Source organism: Manacus candei, unplaced genomic scaffold, assembly GCF_025592945.1.
Source record: "Manacus candei isolate 608988 ecotype Guabito, Panama unplaced genomic scaffold, ASM2559294v1 h1tg000553l, whole genome shotgun sequence".
Lineage (NCBI taxonomy): Eukaryota > Metazoa > Chordata > Aves > Passeriformes > Pipridae > Manacus > Manacus candei.
This window is the reverse complement of record NW_026138601.1, coordinates 1-18,160: the sequence shown is the minus strand read 5'-3', so window position 1 is coordinate 18,160 and position 18,160 is coordinate 1. Positions and strand designations below refer to the sequence as shown.

Genomic DNA, 18,160 nt, shown 5'->3' with positions numbered 1-18,160 from the left:
GGGAACGACCCAAAATTCAGGGGGACACACCCCAAAATCCGGGGAGGACACCCCCAAAATTCAGGGGGACACATCCCCAAATCTGGGGGGGAACAACCCGAAATTCTGGGGGGACACATCCCTGAAATCTGGGGGGAACAACCCAAAATTCAGGGGGAACACCCCAGAATCTGGGGAGACAGGCCCCATGGGGGGGACATGTCCCCCTGTGTCCCTGTGTCCCCATACCCCCGTGCCCCTCTCTGCCCCCCCCCATGTCCCCCCATGTCCCCTGATGTCCCCCCTGTCCCCCCAGGCCACCTTCGAGCGGGTGTTCGTGTCCCCTAATGTCCCCTGATGTCCCCTGATGTCCCCTGATGTCCCCCAATGTCCCCCCTGTCCCCCCAGGCCACCTTCGAGCGGGTGTTCGTGTCCCCTGATGTCCCCCAATGTCCCCCCAATGTCCCCCCATGTCCCCCCAATGTCCCCCCTGTCCCCCCAGGCCACCTTCGAGCGGGTGTTCGTGTCCCCTGATGTCCCCCAATGTCCCCCCAATGTCCCCCCATGTCCCCCCAATGTCCCCCCTGTCCCTCTGATGTCCCCCCCATGTCCCCCCTGTCCCCCCAGGCCACCTTCGAGCGGGTGTTCGTGTCCCCGGGGCTCTCGGGGGTCCCCTGGTACGTCATGGCCGGGAACCACGACCACGCCGGGAACGTCACGGCCCAGCTGCGCTACAGCCACCACAACCCCCGCTGGTACCAGGGGCCCCGAGGGTCCCCACAGTGTCCCTGAGGTCACCCAAGGGTCCCCACAGGGTCCCCGAGGGTCCCCACAATGTCCCCGAGGGTCCCCACAGGGCCCCAAGGGTCCCCAAGTCCCCTTGGGTTGTCCCCATGGTGTCCTCAGGGGTCCCCAAAGGTCCTCGAGCCCCTTCGGGGTGTCCCCACAGTGTCCCTTTGATGTCCCCCCCGTCCCTGACTGTCCCCACGTGTCCCCCTGTCCCGCAGGCACTTCCCCCACTCCTGCAACGCCCTGTCCCGGGCTCTGGGGTGTCCCCACGATGTCCCCCCGATGTCCCCATATGTCCCTGACTGTCCTCCTGCCCTGCAGGCACTTCCCCCACCCCTGCAACGCCCTGTCCCCGGCTCTGGGGTGTCCCCACGATGTCCCCACAGTGTCCCCCCCTGTCCCTGACTGTCCCCACGTGTCCCCCTGTCCCGCAGGCACTCCCCCCACCCCTACAACCCCCTGTTCCTGCCCCTGGGATGTCCCCCCGATGTCCCCCCGATGTCCCCCCGATGTCCCACGATGTCCCCCTGTCCCGCAGGCACTTCCCCCACCCCTACAACACCCTGTCCCTGTCCCTGGGGTGTCCCCACAATGTCCCCACGATGTCCCCCCGTCCCGCAGGCACTTCCCCCACCCCTACAACGCCCTGTCCCTGTCCCTGGGATGTCCCCACGATGTCCCCCCGATGTCCCCACAGTGTCCCCACATGTCCCTGACTGTCCCCCCCCGTCCCGCAGGCACTTCCCCCACCCCTACAACACCCTGTCCCTGTCCCTGGGGTGTCCCCCCGATGTCCCCCCCTGTCCCTGACTGTCCCCCCCTGTCCCCCCCCGTCCCGCAGGCACTTCCCCCACCCCTGCAACACCCTGTCCCTGTCCCTGGGGTGTCCCCACGATGTCCCCCCCTGTCCCTGACTGTCCCCCCCTGTCCCCCCCCGTCCCGCAGGCACTTCCCCCACCCCTACAACGCCCTGTCCCTGTCCCTGGGGTGTCCCCACGATGTCCCACGATGTCCCCCCCTGTCCCGCAGGCACTTCCCCCACCCCTACAACCCCCTGTCCCTGTTTCTGGGGTGTCCCCACGATGTCCCCCCCTGTCCCTGACTGTCCCCCCCGTCCCGCAGGCACTTCCCCCACCCCTACTACAGCCTGCGGCTGCACATCCCGGGCTCCAACGCCACTGCCCGGCTGCTGGTGCTGGACACGGAGCTGCTCTGCGGCCACTCGGACGATTTCGGGGCCGGGGAGGGCCCGGGGGGCCCCCGGGACGCGGCGGCGGCGGCGGCGCAGCTGGGCTGGCTGCGGGGGCAGCTGGAGGGGGCGCGGGGGGCGCGGTTCGTGCTGGTGGCCGGGCACTACCCGCTCTGGTCCGTGGGCAAGCACGGCCCCACGCCGTGCCTGCTGCGGCTCCTGCGCCCGCTGCTCCGCCGGCACCGGGTCAGCGCCTACCTCAGCGGGCACGACCACAACCTGCAGGTCGGGGGGCACGGGGGGCACGGGGGGCATGGGGGGGGGGCACGGGGGGGCACGGGGGAAGGGGACACTCGTAGAACCACCCCCGGGGCACCCAGCGGGGAGGGGACCCCCAAAACCTGTCTAGGGGGGGGACTTGGATGAGAGGGGACCCCCTAAAACCTGTCCGGGGGGGACTCGGGTGGGAAGGGGTCGGTCATAGAACCACCCCCGGGTGTCCAGGTGGGAGGGGACCCCCAAAACCTGTCTGGGGGGGGGGGACTTGGATGAAAGGGGACCCCCAAAACCTGTCCCTGGGGGATCCAGGTGGGAGGAGATGAAACCAGACCCACCCCCAGGTGGGAGGGGACCCCCTGAAACCTGTCCGGGGGGGGACTTGGATGAGAGGGGACCCTCATAGAACCACCCCCGGGTGTCCAGATGGGAGGGGAACCCCCGAAACCTGTCCCTGGGGGGGACTCAGGTGGGAGGGGATGAAAGCAGGAATGGGGGGTGAAAGCAGGGGGGTGTCTGGGGGTCCCAGGGGTGTGTTTGGGGGTCCCAGCTGTGTGTCCCTCCCAGGGGTGCTTTTGGGGGTCCCAGGGCTGTGTCTGGGGGTCCCAGGGCTGTGTTTGGGGGTCCCAGGGGTGTTTGGGGGGTCCCAGGGGTGATTCTGGGGGTTCCAGGGCTGTGTTTGGGGATCCCATAGGTGTTTTGGGGGTCCCAGGGCTGTGTTTGGGGGTCTCAGGGCCGTGTCCCCCCCTGATCCCGCCCTTCTCCCCCCGCAGTACCTGGAGGAGGGGGGGGTGGTCCCAGGTATCCTGGGGGTCCCAGGGCTGTGTTTGGGGGTCCCAGGGGTGTTTTGGGGGTCTCAGGGGTGTTTCTGGGGGTCCCAGGGCCGTGTCCCCCCCTGATCCCACCCTTCTCCCCCAGCAGTACCTGGAGGAGGGGGGGGTGGGCTACATCGTGAGCGGGGCCGGGAACTTCCTGGAGGACTCGCGGCCCCACGAGGGCTCCGTCCCCCCCGGCTCCCTGCGCTTCTTCTTCGGGACCCCCACGGCCCCGGGGGGCTTTGCCCACGTGCGCCTGGAGCCCTCGGGGGCCACCGTCACCTTCCTGGAGTCCACGGGGCGGGTCCTGTTCCGGGTCACCCTCCCCCCTCGGGACGTCTGACCCCCAGGACAGCTGACCCCTGACCCTACCCCCCAGGGACATCTGACCCCTGATCCCCCAGGACACCTGACCCCCCAGGACATCTGACCCCCCCTGGGACATCTAACCCCCCAGGACATCTGACCCCCCAGGGACATCTGACCCCTGACCCCCCAGGATATCTGACCCCTGCTTCCCCAGGGACATCTGACTCCTGACCCCCCAGGACATTTGATCCCCCCCCCAGGACATCTGATGCACCCCCCCGGGACATCTGACTCTCCCATGACCTCTGGGAGACACCATGACCTCTGATCTCAGGGACACCCCCCCCCCCAAGACCGCTGACCCCTCGCCTGGAGGACACTGTGACCCCTGACCTCAGGAATCCCTGTGACCCCTGACCCTAGGGGACACTGACCCTTGACCTTGGGGACCCCTGTCCTGGGACCCCCCTGACTTCTGACCTTGGGGACCCCTGTGTCCCCTGACCTCAGGGACCCCCATGACCCTTGACCTCAGGGACCCCCATGGCCCCTCACCTGGGGGACACTGTGACCCCCTCCCTTATCTGGAGGACACAGGGCGGGAACCCCGTGTCCCCTGACCCCCAATAAACGCTTTGAACGGCGCCTCCGCCTTTAACGGACCCAAAACCGCCGCTTTTCGTCCCAAAAACGCGATAACGGCGGCCCCGCCCACCCATGCTGCTGATTGGCTGAGCTGCGCGTCAATCATTTAATGGGCGGCATAACCCCGGTGGTCGCGTGGTGTTGGCGCCCCGCTGCTGATTGGCAGAACTGTCCGTCCATCATTCAGTGGGCGGGACAACGCTGCGAGTCACGTGTGGGCGCACGTGACTTCCTACGCCCTCCCCTCATCGCCTATTGGATGAGGTGTTGCTCCCATCATCCAATAGCCGTTGCGCCCGCGCGTCACGTGGCGGAGAGGTCGCCGTTCCCGGGCGCTGATTGGCTGAGGGCGGCGAGGCGGCGCTTCCGGGTGCGCGGCGGGAGCGGAGCGGGAGGAACCGGCGGGTCCCGGGAGGGGTTCGGGGGGTCCCGGAGGGTCCTGGGGGGGTCGAGCCGGTCCCAGGAGGGGTCGAGCCGCTCCCGCAGCGGGTCGCGGCCGCTCCGAGGCGGCTCCCGGTGCCGCGGCCGCCGCTCCCGGTGCCGGTGCCGCCATGGGCCGCCGCAAGTCGAAGCGGAAGCCGCCGCCGAAGAAGAAGATGACGGGGACGCTCGAGACGCAGTTCACGTGTCCCTTCTGCAACCACGAGAAATCCTGCGACGTCAAGATGTAAGAAAGGGGGGATGGGGGACACCGGGGGGGGGGACAGGGAGGGGACACCGGGGGGGGACAGGGAGGGGACACCGGGGGGGGGGACACGGGGACGGGGGTACGGGAAGGGGGGGAAAAACCGGGGGGACACGAAGGGGGAGGGAGCGACACTGGGGGGGGACACCGGGGAGGGAAAGAGCCCCGAGGGGGTCACAGCGGGGACACGGAGGGGGGAAAAGGGCCCTCGGGGGGGACACGGGGGCGGGGGAGACACGCGGGGATGGGGAACGGCCCGGAGAGGTCCGGAGTGTGCCCCGAGGGGGGAACACGGCCCGTGGGGGGGGGTCCCAACCCTCCCTGTCCCCCCCCCCAGGGACCGAGCCCGGAACACGGGGGTCATTTCCTGCACCGTGTGCCTGGAGGAGTTCCAGACCCCCATCACCTGTATCCTTCCTGAGACCCCCCGGTGCCCCCTGAGACCCCCCCGATGCCCCCTGAGACCCCCCGGGACCCCCCAGCCCCCCGTTGGAGCCTTAACAGCCCCCCAGACCTGTCGGAGCCCGTGGACGTTTACAGCGACTGGATCGATGCCTGCGAAGCTGCCAATCAATAGTGCCCGGGGGGGGCACAGAGACCCCCCCAGACCCCCTCTGGGGGGCACAGACCCCCCCCATAGACCCCCAGGGGGATGACACCGCCCCCAGGACCTCCTGATGCCCCCCAGGACCCAGTGACACCCCCCAAGGACCTGGCACGGGGGGGGCCATTCCCTGTCCCCAAACCTGTCCCCAGGATGGGGCCACCTGCTCTTTGGGGGGGGTTGGGGGCTCCCCTGACCCCGCTGGGACTTGTCCTTGTCCCCAGGGCAGGGGGGACGGGGGGGGGGGGACACGGGGACAGGGGTTGGGGTGCTGTGTTTTGGGAGAGCTGCCCTGCAATAAACGCCCTGAGTTGGTGCCACTCGTCCCCTTCCAATGTCCCCCTGTCCCCCTTCCAATGTCCCCCTGCAACGTCCTGCTGTCCCTCTGTGCCTCGGTGTCCCCCTCCTGTCCCCTCTGGTGTCCCTCTGTCCCTCCTTCCAATGTCCCTCTGTCCCCTTTAATGTCCAGCTGTCCCCTCTGTCCCCTTTAATGTCCAGCTGTCCCCTCGTCCCCCTCCCGTGTCCCCCTGTCCCTGTTCCCCTCTGGTGTCCCCCTGGCCCTGCCCCCACGTGTGTGGGGGTCCCCCCACCCTGTCCCTGTGTCCCCCCTGTCCCCATGTCCCACTCCCGTCCCTCAGTGTGTCCCCGTCCCCATCTCCCCCCTGTCTCCGTGTTCCCCCCATCCCTGTGTCCCCCCCATCCCTCGATGTGTCCCACCTGTCCCCATGTCCCCCCCTGTCCCTGTCCCCCCCATCCCCATGTCCCCCCCCGTCCCTCTGTGTGTCCCCCCCATCCCTGTGTCCCCCCCCCCGTCCCTCGGTGTGTCCCCAACACCCCCCAGGTGTCACCTTTTGCGTGTGGCTTTTATTTTGTGCCTCAGTGGCTTCACACGTGGCAGGGGCCGAACCCCCCCGGGGCCAAAAACCCCCCCCGGGGCCGATTCCGGGGCCGATCCTGGGGCCAATTCCCGTCCCCCTCCCTCCCCCCCCCGGGGCCGGTCCTGGACTGGAGACCCCCGGGACTGGAGCCCCCCGGGGTCAATCCCGGGGTTGGATCCCCCCGTTTCCCCCCGGGGTCAATCCCCCCGGGCTCGGGGTCGGACCCCCCCGTTTCCCCCTGGGTTTGATCCCCCCGGGGCTGATCGGGGGGTCACCCCCCCTCCTCCCGGGGCCCATCCCAGGGTCCAACCCCCCACCAGGACCCTCCCCAGGGCTTCTTGAGCCTGGGGCCGATCCCGGGGCTGATCCCGGAGCTGTTTTCCCCCAGAACCCTCCCCGGGCTGATCCTGGGACTGATCCCGGGGCTGATTCTCCCCGGGGCTGATCCTGGAGCCAGTCCTGGAGCTGATCCTTCCCAGGGCTGATCCCGGAGCCGATCCTGGAGCTGATTTCCCTCCCCGGGGCTGATCCTGGGGCTGATTCCCCCCGGGGCCGATCCTGGAGCTGATTTCCACTGGGGCTGATCCTGGAGCCGATCCCAGGGCTGATCCCGGGGCTGGTCCCGGTGCTCCGGGGCTGATCCTGGAGCCAATCCCGGGGCTGATCCCGGGGCTGATCCCTCTGGGGGCCGATCCCGGGGCTGATCCCAGGGCTGGTCCCGGTGCCCCGGGGCTGATCCCGGAGCCATTCCCGGAGCTGATTCCCCCCGAGACCCTTCCCGGGGCGATCCCGGGGCGGATCCCGGGGCCGATTCCCCCCGAGCCCCTTCCCGGGGCGGCTCCCGGGGCTGGTCCCGGGGCGGGTGCGGGTGCGGCCGGTGCTGCGTGGCTGGGGCGGTGCGTGGGGCGGGCCGGGGGTGGGGGGTGGAAGCGGCGGCGGCTCCGGCGGCTACTGCGAGTTGTAGAGCCCGTCGTGGCCGTCGTAGCCGTCGTGGCCGAAGAGCTCGGGGCCGCCGCAGTACTTGGGGTCGTAGACCTGGCGCGGGAGCCCGTAGACCGTCATGCCCGTCTGCGAGGCGCCCTTGTTGCTGCCCATCTGCAGCCCGATGGTCATGGTGTCGCAGTGCTCCATCCCCAGCGACGGCTCGAAGATCTGGCGCTTCGTGCCCGGCGCCGTCATCCCCGCCTGGCAGGGACAGGGGGGGCGACACAGGGCTAGGGGGGCGGCCACGGGCACCCCTGGGGGGGTACGGGTAACCCTGGGGGGATAGGGGCACCCCAAAGGGGATACGGGCACCCTGAAGGGGATATGGGCACCCCAAAGGGGATACGGGTAACCCTGGGGGGATATGGGCACCCCTGGGGGGGATACAGGTAACCCTGGGGGGATATGGGCACCCCAAGGGGATATGGGCACCCCAAAAGGGACATGGGCAACCCTGGGGGGATATGGGCACCCCAAAGGGGATACAGGCACACCCGGGGAGATATGGGTTCCCCTCTGTCCCCATGGTGATGTTGGTGTCCCCCCTGTCCCCTCTGTCCCTGTGTCCCCCTGGTGATGTTGGTGTCCCCCTGTCCCCCCGTCCCCGTGTGCCCACCTGGCTGGCGCCTTTGTTGGTGCCCATCTGGAGGCTGATGGTGGCCTGGTCCAGGGGCTGGTCCGTGCCCAGTTTGGGGTCGTAGAGGTGCCGCCGTGTCCCGTAGGCCGTCATGCCCTGCTGGCTGGCGAACTTGTTGGTGCCCATCTGGGGACAGCGGGGCAGGGACGGGGTCACCGACTGTCCCCGAGGCACTGCCACCCCCGGGGGGTCCCCAGAGACCCTCCCGGGCCCCCCCCGTGTCCTGGCACCCCCCAAACCTCCCCCCCGTGTCCTGACACCCCCCAAACCTCCCCCCCGTGTCCTGACACCCCCCAAACCTCCCCCCCGTGTCCTGACACCCCCCAAACCTCCCCCCCCGTGTCCTGACACCCCCCAAACCCCCCCCGTGTCCTGACACCCCCCAAACCCCCCCCGTGCTCACTGTGTCCTGTGCCTGTGTGTCCCCCCCGTGTCCCCAAGTGTCCCCAGCTGTCCCCAAGTGTCCCCAACTGTCCCCAGCTGTCCCTCGGTGTCCCCCTCGTGTCCCCAACAATCCCCAGGTGCCCCCCCCCTGTCCCCAACTGTCCCCAGGTGTCCCCCCATGTCCCCCCATGTCCCGGTGCCACCTGGAGCCCGATGATGTTCCTGCCCTCGCGCAGTTTCTCGGGGTGGAAGCGCCGCTGCTGCTTCTCCGCGTATTTCACCCCCAAACTCACGTTGTTCCCTTTGGTCTTGGCCTGGGGGAGACCCCGGGGGTCAGGGGGGGACACGGGGGGACCCCCTGAGACCCCAAACCCCCCGCCCAGGGCTCCTCCCCCCCCAGCAGGGGAGGGGGCACCACACCGGGATGGGGGGACCCTCCAGAGCCTCCCAGACCCTCTGGGGCCTCCCAGGACCCCCCAGTTGAGCCCCCCAGGACCCCAAGACACCGTCCCTCCCCTCGGGGGGGTCACTCAGATGGTCCCACCCCCCTGGGGGGTCACTCAGGTGGTCCCATCTCCCTGGGGGGGTCACTCAGGTGGCCCCACCCCTCGGGGGGGTCACTCAGGTGGTCCCACCCCCCTGGGGAGGTCACCCAGGTGGTCCCACCCTCCTGGGGGGTCACTCAGGTGGTCCCACCCCCCTGGGGGGTCACCTGGCTGATGAGAGCGACAGGGGAGCACCAAACCTGTCTCTGGGACACGGGGACCCCCCAGAGGCCCCCTGGACCTCCTGCCCCCCCCCAGGACCCCGAGCCCCTGGGGGGGTCACCTGGCTGGCGAGGGCGATGAGGGTGGACTGGACCTGGGTGTGGTTGGTGTTCTCGAAGAGGTCGTTGGCCTCGAAGATGTCGTGGGCCTTCACCCCGTAGCGCGTGATGGCCCGCAGGAAGTTCCCGATGTTCTCCAGCTGGGAACGGGGTCGGGGGGGTTTGGGGGGCGGGTCCTGGAGCTGGACCTGCTCCCAGACCCCCCCCCACACCCCCCCACCCCGATTTTGGGGTCCCCCCTCCTCACCTTGTGCCAGTTCTGGACAGGCTCGTTGACCTTGGGCACCGAGCCCGGCTGTAGCTTGTTGATGAGCCTGGGGGGGTCAGGGGTCAGAGGTCAGGGGTCGTCCCAGGGGAGGTCGGGGGGGGGGGTGAGGGACGGGGTCCAAACTGGGCTGAACTCCGAGAGGATCATCCCAAACTTGGGCCGGGGTCAGGGGTCAAAGGGGGGTGGTCAAGACCAGGATTGGGGACAAAGAGGGTGGTCAGGGGTCAGAGGTCAGGGGTCAGCTCAGGTGAGGTCAGTGGGGGGGTTAAAGGACAGGGTCAATATTGGGCCAAATTCCAAGAGGACGATCCCAGACTCGACTGGGGGGGGAGGGGGCAGTCCCAGCCAGGTCAGCAGGGCCCAGGGGTCAGGGGTCAGGGGTCAGGGGTCAGGGGTCGGGCCGTACTCGCAGAGGATGACCCCGTCCTTGAGCCCGTCCATGAAGTTGTCCCCGATCCGTCGGCCCGTGGTGCCCTCGATCCACGCCCGCAGCTCCCGCTCGCACTGGGGGTCGTATTTCTGAGCCAGCTGGGGGGGACAGGGACAGGGGACATGGTTAGGGGGACAGGGGACATTGTTGGGGGGACAGGGACAGGGGACATGGTTAGGGGGACACGGGGACAGGGGACATTGTTGGGGGGACAGGGACAGGGGACATGGTTAGGGGGACAGGGACAGGGGACATGGTTAGGGGGACAGGGACAGGGGACAGTGTCAGGGGGACACGGGGACAGGGGACATGGTTAGGGGGACAGGGACAGGGGACATGGTTAGGGGGACACGGGGACAGGGACAGTGTCAGGGGGACAGGGGACATGGTTAGGGGGACAGGGACAGTGTCAGGGATGGAGGGACAGGGGGACAGGGACAGTGTCAGGGGGACAGAGGGGACATGGGGATATGGGGACACTGTCAGGGGGACACAGAGACAGGGGACAGTGTCAGGGATGGAGGGACACAGGGACAGGGGACAGTGTCAGGGGGACAGGGGGGACATGAGGACACTGTCAGGGGTGAAGGGGACATGGGGGACACCATCGGGGGCCACAGGACACAGTCAGGGGATGGGGGGACACGGGGACAGTGTCGGGGGGTTGTGGGGACATGGAAACCCCGGGGGACACCCCCAGGGGGATGTGGGGGATGTGGGGACACTGTCGGGGACACGGAGGGAGAGGGGGGACACTGCCCCGGGCACGAGGGGACACCGTCAGGGGGCCGGGGGGGGACACGGGGACCCCCTCAGGGGGGACACGGAGGCCGTGGTGGCTGCCCCGAGCACGGAACAGCCCCGGGTCCCCCCCGGCCCCCCCTCGGTCCCCCCGTTCCCGCGGCCCGGGAGGGGCGGGGGGAGCCGGGAAGGCCGGGGGTGCCCGGACCCCCCCCCCGCCCCGCCCCGCCCCCCCCGGGAGGCCGCGGGCGACCGGGCCCGCCGAACCTTTGCCCATATATAGCCCCGGCCCGGGGCCGCCGCCGCCCGCCCGCCGCGCTCCGCCGCCTTATAAGGGCTCACGGCGGGGCCGGGGGGCGCCGGGGCCCCCCCGGGCCACCAAACATCCCCCCCGGTTAACCCTTCGCGGGCCGGACGCCGGCGGGACCCCCCCGGGGCTCGGCGGGGGGACCCCCGTGTCGCGGTCCCGAGCCCCCCCCGAGCGGCACCTCCCGCCCGCAGCGGGCTCCGGGGGTCGCCGGGGCCCCCCCGAACCCCCCCGTTAACCCTGAACGGGGCCGGTGCCCGGCGGGACCCCCCCGGGGCTCGAGGAAGAACCCCCGGTGTCCCTCCCGTCACCTCCCGCCCCCGCGGGACCCCCCGAAATCCTCCCGTTAACCCCCAATGGGGCGGACCCCGCCGGGACCCCCCCGGGAGCTCGTGGGGGGATCCCCGGTGTCCCCCCCACGCCTCCCCAAACCCCGGAGTCGCCCCCTCCCCTTCCCCACCCCCACCGGGACCCGGAGCCTCCGGGGGGGTCCCCACTGTCCCCCCCTCCCACCCCGCGCGGTCGGGGGTCGCCGGGACCCCCTGAACCCCCCCGTTAACCCTTCACGGGGCGGCCGCCGCCGGGACCCCCCGGGAGCTCATGGGGGGCTCCCCGGTGCCGCCCCCCCCCCCCCAAACCCCGGGGTCGCCCCCTCCCCACCGTGACACCGGTAGCACCGGGGGGGCTGCGAGACCCCTCCCCAGGCCCCCAGACCCCCACCCATTAACCAGCACCCCGTGGGACCCCCGAGGACCCCCGGGGGGGGTCACCCCGGGGCCGCCCCCCCCTCCCCGTGCCCGTCCCGTCCCCTCCCGGGGCAGCACCAGGGACAGCGCCGGGTCCCGCCCCCGCTCCCGCCGCTCCCGCCGGGTCCTGCGCGACCCCCGCCCGCTCCCGCCGCCCCCCCCCGGGTCGGTCACCCCTTCCCGGAGCCCCCCGGGCCCCCCGACCCTCCGGTGCCGCCCACCTTGTTCTTGACCTCTGCCGAGAGCCCGTAGGCCGGCCCGCGGTTGAAGTGCGCGTTGGACATCGCGGGGGTCGCGGGGGGGTCGCGGAGGGTCGGGTGGGCTCGGGGCGGTCGCGGTGCAGCGGGGGGGTCTGTCCCGGGCGGGTTCGGGGCTGTCCCGGGCGGGTTCGGTGCCCTCGGTCGGTCCCTCCCGCTCCCGGTCCCGTTCCCGGCGCCGCCGCCACTTTTAAAAGTGGGCGGTGGGCGCGGGGCCCCCCCGGGCCGGGGCGGCCGCGGCCAATCGGCGGCCCCCGCGGCGCTGACGTCACGGCGGGGCGGGTGATGGCGTCATTTTTTCCACATTTAGCCGGGGGGGATCCCGGGGGGGGATCCCGGGGAAGGGGGCGGGGGAGTCCCGGCACGGCCCCCCCGCCCCAAATCGGCCCTTCCCCGCCCTCCCCCCTCCCAACGCACTCCGGGGTTCCCCCCCCCTCACTCGGGACCCCCCCCCGCGGAATTGGGGTTCTCCCACCCTGTGCCGTGACCCTCCCCCCCCGTCACCTGGGTCCCCTCCCCCGGTAACCTGGGACCCTCAATGTGGGGCGGGGGTCCCCCCACGATCTCAGGTTTCTCCCCCCCCCCCCGCCTGGTCCCCCTCCCCCGGTGCCGTCACCGGATCGGACTCCGCCGCCCCCCCGGGGGATTGGGGGGGGGGGGAAGGTTCGTCACGGGCGGGGAATGTGCCCCCCCCCCCCCCGCTCCCTCCCTCTCCCAATCCATCCCCTCCCCCCCCGGGACTCCGAGACCCCCCCCCGGACTGGGGGGACCCCCAAGGCCCACCCCCCACTCCCCGGGGACTGGGGGGACCTCGAACCGCCCCCGGGACTGCGGGAACCCCCCCACCCCCCCGGCCGGAGCCGCCGTTCCCATTTATAGCAGCCTGTGCGGCTCTGACGTCATCGCTTTGACGCGCGTGACGTCACCGCGTGTCCCCCTCCCTGAGCTCAGCGCGGGGGCCTCTCTGACGTCACGGGGGAACCCCTCTTGGCCCCGCCCCTCCGCTCGCGGCCAATCACCGCTCGCGTCACACCCGCCCGATGAAATCCGCGCGGCCATTGGCTGAGCCGCCAGGCCACGCCCCTTTCACCCGGAAGCGCGGGGTCACGGGCAAGATGGCGGCGCCCTGTGGGGAGACCCGGCGTGCGGACGGCGGGGGGCGGCCGTGACCTCTTACCTCTGACCCCTGACCCCGCGGGGACCCCCGTCACCCCCACCGCGACATGAGGCTGAGCTGGGCCCGGGCGCTGCCCCCCCGGCTCTGGGGGGGCCCCGGGGCACCGCGGGTGAGGGGGGGCGCGGGGACACCGGGGGGACACGGGGGGACAGGGGGGGACAGGGGGACATGGGGGACACGAAGGGATTTGGGGGACACCGGGGGACATGGGGGGACACGGGGGGAGATGGCAGAGATGGGGGGGCACGGGAGGGAGCACGGGGGGGACATGGAGGGACACAGAGTTGATGGGGGGCCACAGGGGGGAGAGGGGAGATGGGGGGACAGGGGGACACATGGGGGGCACATGGGGGGCCTGGGGGGACACAGAGTTGATGGGGGGCCCGGGGGGACACAGGGGGCGTGGGGGGACACGGGGGACACTGAGGGAGATGGGGGGACACGGGGTGACATGGGGGGGTCTGGGGAGAGCTGGGGGGACACAGAGTAGATGGGGGGGACATGGGGGACCTGGGGACACACGTGGGTGACCTGGGGACATCCCAGACCCCCCCCCCAGTATAACCCCCCTTTTCCCCCTCCCAGGTCGCCCGGGGGCTCTGCCAGCGCCCGGCGCGGGACCCCAGCGAGGGCGTCCCCCCCGCCCCGGGGACCCCAAAACCTCCCCAGCCCCGGTCCCCTCTCCCCACCTCGAGGGGTGACACCCTGGGGACCCCGACGTGGCACAAACCCTCCCCCTGGACACAGGACGAGAACAGGGACCCCCAGGACCCCCCATCCCCTGGCCCTTCACAGGGTGGCACCTCAGGGGGTGGCACCTCAGGGGGTGGCCCTTCATGGGGTGACATTTCAGGGGGCAACACCTTAAGGGGTGACACCTCACGGGGTGACACTTCAAAGGGTGGCCCCTCACGGGGTGACCCCTCAGGGGGTGGCACCTCAGGGTCGCGGGGTGACCCCTCGGGGGGCGGCACCTCCCAAACCCCGTCCCCACATCCCCCCTCCCACAAGACCCACGACGACCACCACGACGACGGGGACCCCCGGGCCGGCGACCCCGGGGACCCCTCGGGCTCTGGGGACCCCTCAGGGGCCGCGGCGTTCCTGGCAGCCCTCCGGGGGACGCCCCCCGGGCGCGGCGGGGGCCGCCTGGCGCTGGTGGAGGCGGCGCTGGCGGCGCTGCCGGCGCTGGGGCTGGAGCGGGACCTGCGCGCCTACAACGGGCTCCTGCGGCTGCTGCCCCCGCGGGCCCTGGGTGCCCCGCGGGCCCGTCCAGCGCCTGCTCTTCCCCTTCCCGCGCCAGCAGGAGTGCGGCCTGCAGGTGCTGGAGCAGATGGAGCGATACGGTGGGTCCCGGGGGCACCGGGGGGCACCTCGGGTCCCCCCCAGGCCGCCACCAACCCCCCGTGTCCCCCCGCTCGCCCCCGTGGCCTCGGTGTCCCCTCATGTCCCTCAGTGTCCCCTCGTGTCCCCTCGTGTCCCTCGTGTCCCCCGTGTCCTTCGTCCTCCCCCCCCGTGTCGCTCCGTGTTCTCCATCTCCTCTCGTGTTCCCCAGGACGTGTTTGTGCCCCCCCAGGACCATTTCCACCCCCCCTTGGGACATGGTTTTGCCCCCCCAGGACACATTTCTCCCCCCCCAGGACACATTTCTCCCCCCCCAGGAGTGCTGCCGGACGCAGAGACACAATTCCTGCTGCTGGGGGTGTTCGGGCCACGCAGCCTCCCCTGTGCCCCCCATGCCCCCCCCATGTCCCATATGCCCCCTGTGCCCCCCCAGGACACGTTTTTGCCCCCCCAGGAGTGCTGCCGGACGCGGAGACGCAGTTCCTGCTGCTGGGGGTGTTCGGGCCGCGCAGCCGCCCCCTGCGGAAGCTGCAGCGGATGCTGTACTGGCTCCCGCGCTTCCGCCACCTCGACCCCCACCCGCTGCCCCCCCCCGGGACCCCCCCGGGGCTGGAGACCGCCCGGCTGGGGCTGCGGCGCATCAGCAACGACCCCGACGCCCGGGTCACCGTCCTGCAGGTAACGGGGGCGGGGGGACGGGGGACAGGGGGGACGGCTGGGGGGGGACAGGGAACAGGGGCGGGGGGACGGGGGATGGGGAGGGGGGACGGGGAATGGGGACGGGGGGGACAGGGAACAGGGGAGGGGGGACGGGGGATGGGGAGGGGGGGGACAGGGAACAGGGGAGGGGGGACAGGGGTGGGGGGGATACCTGGGGGGGGGACAGGTAACAGGGGCAGGGGACACACCTGGGGTGGGGGGACAGGGAACAGGGTGGGGGACACACCTGGGGGGGGACAGGGACAAAGGGACACGCATGGGGAGGACACGGAGACACGGGAACATCCCCAGGTGGGACGTGGGGACGGGTGCAAGGGTAGGGGACACATCTGGAGGGGCCACGGGGCTGGGGGGCACACCTGGGGGCACTGGGAGCAGCCCTGGGGACAGGGGAGCCATCCCCAGGTGGGGACACCTGTGTGACCCCGAGTGACCCCCCCGTCCCCCCAACAGCCGCCGGTGCCGGACACGGGGGAGGACGAAGGTTCTGTCCAGCCCTACATTGTCAGTGAGTTGTGGGGGGGATTTTGGGGGTCCCTGGGGGGATTTTGGGGTCCCTGGGGTGGATTTCGGGGTCCCTGGGGTGGGTTTGGGGCTCTCATCCCCGTGCCCCCGTTCCCAGGCTCCCAGAGCCCGGAGCAGAAGGAGCTGCTGGGGGGTGGGTTGGGAGGATTTTGGTGTTTCTGGGGTGGATTTTGGGGTCCCTGGGGTGGATTTGGGGCTCTCATCCCTGTCCCCCGTTCCCAGGCTCCCAGAGCCCCGAGCAGAAGGAGCTGCTGGGGGGTGTGTTGGGAGGGTTTTGGTGTTGCTGGGGTGGGTTTGGGGGGTCCCTGGGGTGGGTTTTGGGGCTCTCATCCCTGTCCCCCCATTCCCAGGCTCCCAGAGCCCCGAGCAGAAGGAGCTGCTGGCCCAGCACGGCCCCTCCCGGCCCGTGTTCGTGGAGGGGCCATTCCCGCTGTGGCTCCGCAGGACCCGCCTGAGCTACTTCGTGTTGCGGGGGGACCCCCTGCCCCCCCACCTCAGGGTGAGTCCGGGGGGTCCAGGAGGGGGTGGGGGGTGGGGGGGGGGCAGGGGGGGATCCTCTGGATGGGTGGGATGGGACCCCCGTGGCCACGGACAGGTGAGAGGGAACAGGACCCCCAAACCCGGGACAGGTGGGATGGGACCCCCATGGCCATGGAAGGGACCCCCAGACCCTGGACAGGTGGGATGGGACCCCCCATGGCCATGGGAGGGACCCCCAGACCCCGGACAGGTGGGATGGGACGCCCATGGCCATGGAAGGGACCCTCAAGCCCAGGACAGGTGGGATGGGACCCCCATAACCATAGAAGGGACCCCCAGGCCCAGGACAGGTGAAAGGGGACCCCCATGACCTAGGACAGGTGAGAAAGGACAGGACAGGACCCCCCAGGCCCAGGACAGGTGGGAGGGGACCCCCCAGACCCAGCACAAGAGGACAGGCAAACCCCCCTCCCCCCAGACCCCCCCGCCCCCGGTGACCCCTGTGACCTATCAGGGAGGGTGACCCCCCTCCCATCCCGCCAAGAACATTCCAGAATCCCCCCCTCTCCCCCCCAGGACCCCCCCCTGGACCCCGAGCGCAGCTTTTACTTCCCCCTGGAGCTGGAGCTGGACCTGGAGCGCGGCCCCTGGGACGACGAGGAGTTCGATGTGGACGAAGGTGGGTTTTTGGGGGGGGGGGGGCACAGGTGAGGGTGTTGGGGGGGGTCACCGGTGCCCCCCCTGACCCCCCCTGACCCCCCGCAGTGGAGGAGGGTCCCGTGTTCGCCCTGTGCGTGGCGGGGGCGGGGGACAGGCCCACCCTGGGCCGCTGGATCTCGGGGCTGCAGGAGGAGAACCCGGTCCTGGGGAGCACCCCCGTCATCTTCCGCCTCTCCGAGGGGGGGCCCCCCCGCCCCGGCACCCCCGAGGGGTCCCAGCCCCCCCAGCTGGGCACGGGGACCCCCCCGGCGGCAGAGCTGGAGCCCCCCGAGGGGCAGGGACGGGGGGACACGGGGGGAGAGCCCCCGAAAAGCACGAGGGAATAAAGGGGTGTTGTGGTGCAGAGAGAGGGGGTGTCGTGTTTTTGGGGGGTCCGGGGGGGTCTGTGTCCCGTGTCACCCCCTCCTCAAACCCCAGTTATCCTGAGGGGGGTTTAGGGGGCCTGGGGGGAGGGATTGAGGTGCCTCAGGGGGGGTTGGGGGGTCCAGGGGAGAAGTTGGGGGTCCCAGGGGGGGCTTTCTTCCCCCCCCCCAGTGCCCCCACATCCCTCCCCCTCCAAACCCAGTTGTCCCAGGGGGGTTTTGGGGGTCTTGGGGGGGGGCACTGGAGGCACTGGGGGGCTTCCACTGAGGAAGGGGGGGATCCCCAGTGAATGGGGGGGAGTCCCAATTGACCGGGTTGGGGGGTCCCCAGTAAATTTGGGGGGATCCCAATGAATATGGGGGGGCTCCCCAGTGAATGTGAGGGGTCCCCCTGACACCTGAGGGTCGAGGTGGGGCTGAGGTGAGCCCAGGACCCCCCTCCACACTTTATTTTTCGGGGGGGTCTCCCCCCCCCAAAACTCCCCCGGGAGTGCTGGCAGCTCGCTCCGCGCATGCGCAGCGACCACCGCGCGTGCGCAGACGCGCCACGACGCCGCCGCCCGAAGCGCTGGCGGAAGCGAGGGCGCCGAGTGCGGGCGGCGCATGCGCAGTGAGCTCCGCGAAGCCGCCGCGTCGCCGGAAAAAGGAAGCGGCGGCGGCGGCGGCGCCGCCCGTGACGTCATCGGCGCGCGCCGCGGCATGAGCGCGGCCGAGCGCGGCGCGGGGGGCCCGGCGGGGCCGGGGGGGCCCGACCCGGGCGGGGGTCGCAAAGCGCGGGGGCGGCCGCGCCTCACCGAGACCGACCGCGCCCGGCGGCGCCTGGAGTCGCGCAAGAAGTACGACGTGCGGCGGGTGTACCTGGGCGAGGCGCACGGGCCCTGGGTGGAGCTGCGGCGCCGCAGCGGATGGAGCGACGCGAAGCTGGCGGCGTATCTGCTGGGGCTGGAGAGGGGGCAGCGGGCGGGGAGGAGGGGGTGAGTAAGGAGGGGGGCGGAGGGGGTCGTGGGGGCTCGGGGAGGGGGCGGAGGGGGTCGGGGAGGGGGGCACCACGGGGGGTTTCGGGGGAGCGGGGGAGCGGGGAGG

General features: G+C 71.3%; 4 protein-coding genes across 4 annotated transcripts; 3 read left to right on the top strand and 1 right to left on the bottom strand.

Moving 5' to 3' along the window:
- The first annotated feature begins 585 nt into the window (after positions 1-585).
- Positions 586-3,436, top strand: ACP5 (acid phosphatase 5, tartrate resistant). Its single transcript, XM_051776508.1, has 3 exons — positions 586-734; positions 1,891-2,242; positions 3,155-3,436. Exons 1-3 carry the CDS (start codon positions 586-588, stop codon positions 3,389-3,391), a joined length of 738 nt encoding a protein of 245 aa, XP_051632468.1. The 3' UTR covers positions 3,392-3,436.
- A 935-nt stretch (positions 3,437-4,371) lies between these two features.
- Positions 4,372-5,652, top strand: ELOF1 (elongation factor 1). Its single transcript, XM_051776509.1, has 3 exons — positions 4,372-4,669; positions 5,025-5,095; positions 5,200-5,652. Exons 1-3 carry the CDS (start codon positions 4,554-4,556, stop codon positions 5,262-5,264), a joined length of 252 nt encoding a protein of 83 aa, XP_051632469.1. The 5' UTR covers positions 4,372-4,553; the 3' UTR covers positions 5,265-5,652.
- Positions 5,653-6,313: 661 nt separating this feature from the next.
- CNN1 (calponin 1) lies at positions 6,314-11,951 on the bottom strand. Its single transcript, XM_051776510.1, has 7 exons — positions 11,714-11,951; positions 9,675-9,796; positions 9,248-9,314; positions 9,003-9,140; positions 8,378-8,488; positions 7,770-7,916; positions 6,314-7,354 (listed from the first exon to the last, which is right to left on the bottom strand). The coding sequence occupies exons 1-7, from the start codon at positions 11,774-11,776 to the stop codon at positions 7,118-7,120; spliced, it is 885 nt and encodes a 294-aa protein (XP_051632470.1). The 5' UTR covers positions 11,777-11,951; the 3' UTR covers positions 6,314-7,117.
- Positions 11,952-12,972: 1,021 nt separating this feature from the next.
- On the top strand, positions 12,973-17,062 carry ECSIT (ECSIT signaling integrator). Its single transcript, XM_051776507.1, has 8 exons — positions 12,973-13,035; positions 13,512-13,623; positions 13,796-14,272; positions 14,725-14,948; positions 15,444-15,498; positions 15,866-16,014; positions 16,572-16,674; positions 16,761-17,062. The coding sequence occupies exons 1-8, from the start codon at positions 12,973-12,975 to the stop codon at positions 17,039-17,041; spliced, it is 1,464 nt and encodes a 487-aa protein (XP_051632467.1). The 3' UTR covers positions 17,042-17,062.
- Positions 17,063-18,160: the final 1,098 nt, after the last annotated feature.